An 11160-nucleotide genomic window follows, 5' to 3' on the forward strand; every position below is an offset into this window, starting at 1 on the left:
GAAGACGGCTCAATTGAGAACCTCGCAAAATACTTCAACTAGTGCTGGAGAGCGGGCGCGCTGCCAAAGCTGTGGAAGACAGCCAAGGCCATCCTGATTCCCAAGCCGGGGAAGCCGCCGGACACAGATAACCTCCGGCCCATCTCGCTCACGTCCTGCGTGGGCAAGGTGCTGGAGCACTTCCTGCTCAACAGGAGGCAAGACTACCCGGGACGAGAAGGGCTGTACCCGGCCACGGTGATCGGCTTCAGACAGCACCTAAGCACGCAGGACGCGATGCTGCAGCTCAAATACCAAATCATCGACGATGGCGGCAGTGCCCGCGACAACAAAACAATCCTAGGGCTTGACCTGCAGAGCGCCTTCGATAAGCTGAAACACTCGGCGATTCTGTCCCAAGTCTCCAAGCTCGACATGGGCGAAAGATCCTACAACTACATCAAGGACTTCCTCACGGACAGGACCGCTGAGCTACGAGCAGGCGACCTGCAGACGCAAGAGAAGAAGCTCGGGAGCACCGGCTCACCGCAGGGATCGGTCATTTCTCCGATGCTGTTCAACCTGGTCATGATCGGAGTGGCCGAAAAGCTCGCGGACATCGAAGACGTCAAGCACACCATCTACGCGGACGATATCACGCTGTGGGTGACCGGTGGCAGCGACGCTCACATCGAGGGCGCGCTGCAAGCCACCGTCGACGCAATAGAAGACCAGCTGGAAGACACCGGACTGATATGTTCGCCGAGAAAATCGGAGCTTTTCATACTCCCACCTACCAAAAACAGCAGAGGGAAGACCAGACAACGCGAATACTAAAAAATCAGAATCGTAACCAATTCCGGCAACGTGATCCCCGAGGTCGGCAAAATTAGGATCCTAGGAACGGTCATCGAAAAGCACGGAAGAAACGGCGCAACCATCACCCGTCTCACGTCGAAAGCAGCCAACGCGATTGGACTCCCCAAGCTAGTCACTTCCCGGAAGGCTGGCATGAGAGAGGAGAGTCTAATTAGGCTCGTCCGATCGTTCGTCATCAGCCACGTCGCGTACGTGGCAGCCTATCACAGATGGCTGCAACACGAACGAAACAAAATTAACGTGATCATCAGAAGAGCGTGCAAGACGGTGCTGGGCCTGTTCGAGTCCACGAGCACGACCCGCTTTTTACAACTCGGGATGCACAACACGCTCGAAGAAATAGCCGAAGCGCAGCGAACCTATCAACTGGAGCGGCTGTCCATGACCAAAGCCGGGAGGAAGATACTGGACGACCTGGGAGTAGGACGCTCGAACGAGGTGCAGATGAAGCTCCCCTTCCCCGAAGAGGTCCGACGCCAGACCAGAATCGACCTAATACCGAGGAACATGAATCCCGAGTTCAACAAGGGAAGAAGAACGGTGAGGGCCGAGGCTCTCATCGACCAGCAAGCCAACGACGAGCACGCGCGGTACGTGGACGCGGCCGAATACCAACGGAACGCCTTCGCAGCGATTGTCATAGAGGCGTCAACCGGCGCCACGAGGACGGCAGCGAGCGTGAGATGCGCCGGAGCGGAACAAGCGGAGGAGGTAGCCATCGCCCTGGCCATCGCCGACGCAGACTGCCGCACGGTGCTGAGTGACTCGAGGCAGGCGGTGCGAAACTTCGCCAAAGGCCAAATCTGCAGGGAGGTCGAGCGCGTACTGCGAGCGGCCAAACTACAAGACCGAAAAGTGAGACTCAAGTGGTTCCCGGCGCACGCGGGCGACGCGCTGGAACGCAATGAGAACCACAATGAGACGGCACACGCAGCGGCGCGAGCGCTCACCAACCGCGCCCCGGCGACAGACCGTCCGACGTGGTTCGGAACCAAAGACCGCATGACGGACTACAATGAAATCACGAAGGCCTACCGCCTGACTCGCAGGACTCTCCCACCCCCGCACCCGAGGCTGAGTAGAGCGGAGGCGGTACTACTGCGACAGCTCCAGACCGGATCGCTACCGAGCACGAGATTGATGCATCGCATGTACCCCGAGACTTATCCGACTGATAAGTGCAGAGTCTGCCGGAGGAAGACGCCTGTCCCACACTTCTCCAACTACCCCGGTCATGTACTAATTGTGGCCGTGTTGTCCCTGCAAACTTCTTTATCTCATCCGCCCACCTAACTTTCTGCCGCCCCCTGCTACGCTTCCCTTCCCTTCGAATCCAGTCCGTAACCCTTAATGGCAATCGGTTATCTTCCCTCCTCATTACATGTGCCCCCCCCTCCCCATTTCTCTTTCTTGATTTCAACTAAGATGTCATTACCTCGCGTTTGTTCCCTCACCCAATCTGCTCTTTTCTTATCCCTTAACGTTACACCTATCATTCTTCTTTCCATAGCTCGTTGTGTCGTCCTCAATTTGAGTAGAACCCTTTTCGTAAGCCTCCAGGTTTCTGCCCCGTAGGTGAATACTGGTAAGACACAGCTATTATACACTTTTCTTTTGAGGGATAATGGCAACCTGCTGTTCATGATCTGAAAATGCCTGCCTAACGCACCCCAGCCCATTCTAATTCTTCTGATTATTTCCGTCTCATGGTCCGGATCCTACCCGCCGTGGTTGCTCAGTGGCTATGGTGTTGGGCTGCTGAGCACGAGGTCGCGGGATCGAATCCTGGCCACGGAAGCCGCATTTCTATGGGGGCGAAATGCGAAAACATCCGTGTACTTAGACTTAGGTGCACGTTAAAGAACCCCAGGTGGTCAAAATTTTCGGAGTCCTCCACTACGGCGTGCCTCGTAATCAGAAAGTGGTTTTGGCAAGTAAAACCCCATAATTTATTTTTTATCCGGATCCGCCGTCATTACCTGCCCTAAGTAAATGTATTCCCTTACCACTACCAGTGCCTCGCTACCTATTGTAAATTGCTGTTCTTCCGAGACTGTTAAACATTACTTTAGTTTTCTGCACATTAATTCTTAGACCCACTCTTCTGCTTTGCCTCTACAGGTGAGTGAGCATGCATTGCAATTGGTCCCCTGAGTTACTAAGCAAGGCAATATCATCAGCGAATCGCAAGGTACTAAGGTATTCTCCATTAACTCTTATCCCCAATTCTTCCCAATCCAGGTCTCTGTAAACACGCTGTGAATAGCATTGGAGAGATCGTATCTCCCTGCCTGACGCCTTTCTTTATTGGGATTTCGTTCCTTTCATTATGGAGGACTACGGTGGCTGTGGAGCCGCTACAGATATCTTTCAGTATTTTTACATACGGCTCGTCTACACCCTGATTCCGCAATGCCTCCATGACTGCTGAGGTTTCGACTGAATCAAATGCTTTCGTGTAATCAATGAAAGCTATATATAAAGGTTGGTTAAATTCCGCACATTTTTATATCACCTGATTGATAGTGTGAATATGGTCTATTGTTGAGTAGCCTTTACGGAACCCTGCCTGGTCCGTTGGTTGACAAAAGTCTAAGGTGTTCCTTATTCTATTTGCAATTACCTTAGTAAATTCTTTATAGGCAACGGACAGTAAACTGATCGGTCTATAATTTTTCAAGTCTTTGGCGTCCCCTTTCTTATGGATTAGGATTATGTTAGCGTTTTTCCAAGATTCTGGTACGCTCGAAGTGATGAGGCATTGCGTATACAGGGTGGCCAGTTTCTCTACAACAATCTGCCCACCATCCTTCAACAAATCTGCTGTTACCTGATCCTCCCCAGCTGCCTTCCCCCTTTGCATAGCTCCCAAGGCTTTCTTTACTTCTTCCGGCGTTACCTGTGGGATTTCGAATTCCTCTAGACTATTCTCTCTTCCATTATCGTCGTGGGTGCCACTAGTACTGTACAAATCTCCATAGAACTCCTCAGCCACTTGAACTATCTCATTCATATTAGTAATGATATTGCCGGCTTTGTCTCTTAACGCATACATCTGATTGTTGCCAATTCCTAGTTTCTTCACTGCTTTTAGGCTTCCTCCGTTCCTGAAAGCATGTTCAATTCTATCCATATTATACTTCCTTATGTCAGCTGTCTTACGCTTGTTGATTAACTTCGAAAGTTCTGCCAGTACTATCCTAGCTGTAAGGTTAAAGGCTTTCGTACATTGGCGGTTCTTGATCAGATCTTTCGTCTCCTGCGATAGCTTACTGGTATCCTGTCTAACGGAGTTACCACCGACTTCTATTGCACACTCATTAATGATGCCCACAAGATTGTCATTGATTGCTTCAACACTAAGGTCCTCTCCTTGAGTTAAAGCCGAATACCTGTTCTGTAGCTTGATTTGGAATTCCTCTATTTTCTCTGTTACCGCTAACTCATTGATCGACTTCTTATGTACCAGTTTCTTCCGTTCCCTCCTCAAGTCTATGCTAATTCGACTTCTTACCATCCTATGGTCACTGCAGTGCACCTTGCTGAGCACGTCCACATCTTGTATGATGCCAGGTTTAGAGCAGAGTATGAAGTCTATTTCATTTCTAGTCTCGCCGTTCGGGCTCCTCCATGTCCACTTTCGCCTATCTTGCTTGCGGCGGAAGGTATTCATTATCCGCATATTATTCTGTTCCGCAAACTCTACTAATAACTCTCCCCTGCTATTCCTAGTGCCTATGCCATATTCCCCCACTGCCTTGTCTCCAGCCTGTTTCTTGTCTACCTTGGCATTGAAGTCGCCCATCAGTATAGTGTATTTTGTTTTTACTTTACCCTTCGCCGATTCCACATCTTCATAGCAGCTTTCGACTTCCTGGTCATCATGACTGGATGTAGGGGCGTAGACCTCTATAACCTTCATATTGTACCTCTTATTAAAATTCACAAAACCTGCCACCCTCTCGTTAATGGTATAGAATTCCTGTATGTTACCAGCTATGTTCTTATTAATCAGGAATCCGACTGCTAGTTCTCGTCGCTCCGCTAAGCCCCGGTAGCAGAGGACGTGCCTGCTTTTTAGCACTGTATATGCTTCTTTTGGCCTTCTGACTTCACGGAGCTCAATTATATCCTATTTACTGCCCTCTAATTCCTCCAATAGCACTGCTAGACCCGCCTCACTAGATAACGTTCTAGCGTTAAACGTTGCCAGGTTCATATTCCAATGGCGGCCTGTCCGGAGCAAGGACAGGCCGCCAATCCAATCCAATCCTTTGCTGTAGGATGAATCGCGGTTATCACAGAGAACAAATATTAATTTTTGTCCTCGTGCCCCTATGTATACTTTAAACTGTCCCCCCCAGTCAGTCTGCAATTTATTAACACTTACTATTGCTACGTAATTCGACACAGCGCGCAGCTTCAGCTGGGTAGCTCCTTCCTAACGCCTCTGGTAAAAACGTTCTTTTTTTTGTAAGCTCCACAATATGATAGAATCTATTGTGCTTATGAATGTCAAGGTTTATAGGAGATGATGAAAAAAATATAATCAAGAATGTTATGAGTATGAAGAAGTCATATTGTTCTCCGATTGGGAAATCGTAAAGCTGCTTTCTGTAACTCCACAAAGAACTCATGCTTATGTGTGTTCCCCATATCTTCCTATCCACACCACATGCTTACTTCCTATCCAGCAAAACAATTTTTTTGTTCAACAGTATGTCTACAACTATATAGTATTATAAAAATGTCTTTTATATTTCTGAGACAAACTTTGTTCGTAAACAATTAAAATTTCAGTTGTTAGTTCGTTGTGGAGTATGTCTGGGGCTAAGTTCCGGACACCTTTAGCAATCTGCCCAGCACACTACACCGTGCCATTTTATTGCTGAATAAAGTGTCTAACGCCACCTTGCTGTGATATGGGACCGAGCACACTAAGGTCTCATCTCAAATGACTCGTAATAATCAGTTACCAATCACGTCAAACTGAGACAGTGAACGACAAATATTCATTAGCCGCGTAGTCATAGATATATGCCAACCGGTGTTAGGCACAAAAGAATTCGTTATCAGTGCACATGCTCAATTACAATGTGTAGTGTTTGTGTTGCGTATCATGCGTCTAGAGCATTCAAATACTCCTTTGGGCATTCAGATATTAATGCCGAAGGCTGTTCAAGCCATAGCGCACCGTTCTAAATTAATCAGTATTTTATTTACTGCCCCATTAATCGTTTCTTGTTACCTGGACTCCGAAACGATCAATGAACCAGTGGCACCGTCTGGACAGTCTGTGTCATTTGATGGAAGACTAGAACGATTGTGTCAGCTAGAAACTGCGGAGAGGAGCACCGAACAAAGCGTTCGAAACGCTTAGTTGCCTTACGTTGCTTCATAACTGCATGTGCTTTTCACGTTCCATTCGCGGCAAACGTTATTTTATCAGAATAGTCCCGGCGCATATTCCGCGCGTTTTCGGGATGAATCGAGCTGTCTTGGTGTTCTTCACAGACAGCTTCACACGTTAGCTTCACAGCTGACGTGTTTGAAATCTTACCTGTAACTTTCATCTGGTTTAGGAATTTCACCAATAGAGGCTGCGCATGGTGAATGGTGCCCTCAAATAGGAATTTTATGCGCGGTGACTTCCATTGGCGTTTTTTCATTTCATCCTGATCGTGGATTTAATAGGAGTTACATTTCTTTGTGTGCAGCCTATCTGAAACACTCCAAGTGCTACAAAGAACTGCAAGATGATTACAACCAATGCGCCTCAGTCTACATGGCTCAGCGGGCCGAACTTCAAGGCCAGCCGCTCAGCGCCCAAGACAAAATTCGGCATTCGTGTTGGTAAGTTAAGATTTCTTTAAAGAGGTTGTTTGGTTATTTCTGTGCCATGTAATGTAGAACTATTAACCATGCGTATGCAACATGTATTTGCAGCAATATGAGCGATGCCCATGCGCATCATGCTCAAATGAAATTGTTTGAAATAGGTATTATTTATAGGACAGCTCAGATGGTGTTCACATGCTGGGTCCCACGCCTAAGTAATTGAAGGACCAAAGTTGCCCCATCTTTACTGATCTCCCTAAACACCACAATCTGTAATTTATTAATTCAAAACATAAAGTGCACTGGCAACTCCATTTATAGGGTTACCCATTTAATTACTTATATGCAAGCTAGGGAATTTATGACATAGGAGTATGCTCATTTCAGTTTGAGATAAAACTAGAGTAAGCGTATTTAATCTTCATCTCTGTCCGATTGGAGCAAAATATGGGACCACTGGTTGCTCTAACAAGAGGACTTCACAACCTTTCATTGTTTCTACATCTCTCTCGCAGCCAAATGGACGGCTACAAACAGTGCGCCAAGACAGCTGTACTTCTGCGCTGCGACGTGGAAGCAGCTGAGCTGGCCGAAGATATCATAGTCAAGGCCGGCGGCTACCTCGTGTCTACGCACTGCTCTGGATACCGCATCGACGAACCCAGCTGCAGCGGCTGTTCCACACGGGTAGCCATCGCGCTGCCGGTGATTCTAGCAGTAGCCGCCTGGCTGCACCTCTTCTCAACCTAGCCGCAGTACTCCGTCGGTAGGCTGCGCAGCCACAAGGAACAAACCACGCTTGCTGCAGTGCAGATCCTTGCGGACATCCGCACTGAATGACTACAAACTGTGGCGTAAGGCCAATGTGTGCGTAGTGAAGCTGAGTAGTGCTAGCGCTTGTTGTCTTAAGGACTCCTTGTTCCCGCGAGTCTGCGAAGATTGTCCTTTCGTGCTTGCCAACTGAAAGCGGAGCGGAAACAAAGCACAAGCGGTTTAGCAATGGCTGACCACGGCTTCATTCATCTTTGCGCCGTCCGGAAGGTACATAGCCATAGACGTCGCCGTCGTGACTGGGCGGTGAAACGGTGAAACCCTTCCATGAGTGCATCGTGGAAAACAGGAGCGAGCGTGTTCTTCGCATCGCTGACGAGAGTCGACACTGGCGCTGGAAGCCTTTCTACTACTGCTTTTTCGGCGACCACATTGATGCCGTTCTCCATCAGTCATCGAAGAGGAATCAGTGACGTAACACAGAAGAAAAAAAGCCAAAATCATAATAAGATCCTAATTACTGATAGCTTGAATTTATGGACAAACGGCTATTGTCCTCTGTCGCAGTGCGTTATGGACACTGATGTGGACATCAAAGACACCTTTCGAAACCTAAAAACTGCTCCACTTTGATGAATTTGTCATCCAGGTTACCTTATGTGACACGACCGCCTGATTGATAAAGCTGCGTCACTGTGGAGCCGAGGGTACTCGCCCGGGGAACTTCAGCATGAACAAGGCATCCCTGTTACAGGAAGCCTGTGTGCGTACATGAATACTGTGACTAGTTAGCTGTAGAAGTGTCGACACCGCAACAATCTAATATGGCGTGCAAAGTTTCCAATTGTGCCGACCCAGGGGCAACTAATAGTATCCATTCAGTATCGTCACCTTCCTTAAAGTTCAAAAAGTCAAGAACATCACATACTGCTAATGAGCGACCATGCTGTAAGTACTGAGCAAGTGTACAGCGCAAGATGACTAAGGGAAAGATGCCTTGAGTCGTTACTACGAATGGGAAAGCAGTGAAGATATTTGAAGCATTACAGTTTCTTCGTGCCAATGCTCCAAGTGAAATTGTTGAGAAGGTACGATTTGTAAAGTGCACTAAGCGTCCATATTGGGCAAGTCTGTTTCTCTCTGCTCATCGGATGACTTGTTATGACCACAGGACGCAAGTCATCAGCGTGTTAAATGATGCCCATGCCGGTTTCCTCTCGTATTTCGAGCCTGGGACCACTCATTGGCAACTAGAAGTGATACAGATACTGTGAGAAAACATAAATATCGTTAATACATATACTGGTCACGACATATATATATATATTGGCCGGCAGTAACTCTGATGAGTTTATGGAATTTTGCCCTTTGGTCCGAAGCGTACGAAAAAAAGTATGCAGCGTAGCGCTTCTCTCGCAACGTTATTATCTGCGTCCAGCACTTCAGCGCGCTCTCCGAAAGCCTATACTTGTGGCTTTCCAGCCAGTGTGCAGCAGTAGTATTTTCCAACTACTGGGGACTCTCCGCTTTGTTTCAGCATGTTTGCGGATGTGAGAGAGATTAGTGGTGACGCAGTGTGCGCGCTGCCACGTGCGTTTGTGTGACCGGTGAATCGGCAGAGTAAGTCTTTAGTGTTTGCTGTGGACCAGACAAAGAGGCGTTGACGTCCGTTGGGATGCGATAAATTACGCGTGCACATTCTTCTGCTCGTCCGCTTTGAACAACACAAGATGACTAGCATACTGATAGAAGAGCACTCAAGACGAGCGCACATCCTGGCGCAACCATCTGTGGCACAGAGCATTTCCTCTATTATTTGCGCATGACGTTGCGCATCAACGGTGCTGCGAGCATGATGAGGCCGGCCATCTTGACTGGGGCCACTTTATTTGTTGGAGAAGCCTGCTTACGGAATTTTGTGTGTCCGCTTCCCGAATGTCCTGTGGTGCGCGGCCCACTCTCCCTAGTCGCAACGTGAAAGATGACTCAGTTGGCAGGAGACTTTTCCGAGACTGCCCGTTTCGCAAGAAGCACAGTGTTACGTAGCTGCGTCGCTCCTGTGTGAAATGCTGAAAAAGAAACAGAGAAGAAACTCGACGACCACATTTTATAGTGTTTCCCGATGAAAGGCTGTAATCCCTTTCTCCATTACTGTTGTTTGTTGCTTAACTACTTGTGTTACTGCTGTAGCTGAACTGATGTATGAGTCAGCATTTGTTGTGTTTGCAAACAAGTTTCTCTGGTTCAGCTTATAGCTCCACTTATATCAGCTGATTGAGCGACACCTTCCTCCAGTTATTAAAATCAGGTTATCAAAGGCCAAATGATAATATTGCTGGTTAAAATTCATAGCAATTGCCGAGGTAATTGTATAATAATCGCTCATAAATGTTTGAAAATGCTGGCTGATTTTTTTGTGTGTATTTACATTGACGTGCAAGTTGCAACTGCCAAAATGAAGCCTGTCAACGCTCGAGGCAGGTCGGCTTACTAAGATTCCGAGAATTGGCACCAGTTTGGAGACGTCCCTCCCGAATGCGAGACAACTCTGCGTAAAACATCACTGGTCTTAGGAACGAATACGTTGAAACTGGGGCTATTCTTACGATTTATGGTAAGTCGACTTGCCTTAAGTACTGACTAGTTTTAACTCCGAGATTTCAGGGTGCACGATAATATTACTAACTGGATAGTAAATTGGTAAGTTTAGTCGTAGCGTACATTGGTGAAATTCGAACAATATCCCACGTGCAGCGCTGCTGCAAAGTATGAGAAAAAATTTATTTTTTCTAAAATCTCCAATATTTATTTATTAGAAGCACTCGTTCATGACACTCCATAGAGGCGTCAAGAGCCATTTTGTGCAGAATAATGAGAAGGATAGTTTATTCTCTTGTTGCCGTTGGGCGAAACAGTGCTAACCACGCTCTGTACCAAGATTTTAAACACGTTCACTTATATTTTCCATTTTGCACAACAGTGGCTGCTAAGTGTTGATCTAGGCACACTTGTAGAAAAACAGTGTTGAGTAGAAGCCATTAAAAAGTGATGTATATACAAATATGTGCTATTTACCCTGAGACCTACTTTTAGTTCCAGTAATGAAGTTCATGCTTGTGAAATAAAGTTGGGTGATTGTTTTGCCGTCTCACTTCTGTAACTACATTATGAGCAAATTCTTTTATATCTGACACATAAGAAGAATGTAATGAGAGGAAGAAACAGTAGGGTCAGTTTCGATCTGGTCGCTATAAGCAATCGAGGTGAGTCTCAATGCCTCGTTGTAGTCAACCCTTTGGAGGCGTCATCCGAAAAGTAAGTGTGTACTTCGAAATCTTCGCAGGCTTAAATGATTGATGTGGCAGTGAACTTAATTGTTTACTTGGACAGCAGCAGGTTCTCACAGCAGTCACGGCCATTTTCTCTTGAACCTATTTGAGATGCGCACAACATCGTCCTCTTCCGCTACACTATATTGTTGCAGGAAGAAAGCAGGCCCACGAGTGTAGAATAGTGTATACATACAAGCGATATCAGTATATGGCGTTCAGGCAGCGGCCAGAGTCTTTGTCTTCCTCTAATTCGTGTCACCTTCTGCGTTCTCTTCAGCGTAACATCAACCTCCCGGCGGGGTTAGTTCCGTCCCGGTGCAGGTTATGGAGCCTCGCTTACTGTGGAGAAATAGGGCTTGAG

General features: G+C 47.2%; 1 protein-coding gene and 1 pseudogene across 1 annotated transcript in view; both read left to right on the top strand.

Moving 5' to 3' along the window:
- Window positions 1-10618, top strand: part of LOC142557717 (uncharacterized) — a 125610-nt gene extending 114992 nt beyond the window's left edge. The window contains exons 4-5 of the mRNA XM_075669762.1: window positions 6576-6711; window positions 7212-10618. Coding sequence (XP_075525877.1) covers window positions 6576-6711; window positions 7212-7446 — 371 coding nt within the window. The 3' untranslated portion in view covers window positions 7447-10618. The remainder of the gene's footprint in view (window positions 1-6575; window positions 6712-7211) is intronic.
- LOC142557909 (uncharacterized) lies at window positions 277-6488 on the top strand (annotated as a pseudogene).
- Window positions 10619-11160: the final 542 nt, after the last annotated feature.

Source organism: Dermacentor variabilis, chromosome 9 (assembly GCF_050947875.1).
Source record: "Dermacentor variabilis isolate Ectoservices chromosome 9, ASM5094787v1, whole genome shotgun sequence".
Lineage (NCBI taxonomy): Eukaryota > Metazoa > Arthropoda > Arachnida > Ixodida > Ixodidae > Dermacentor > Dermacentor variabilis.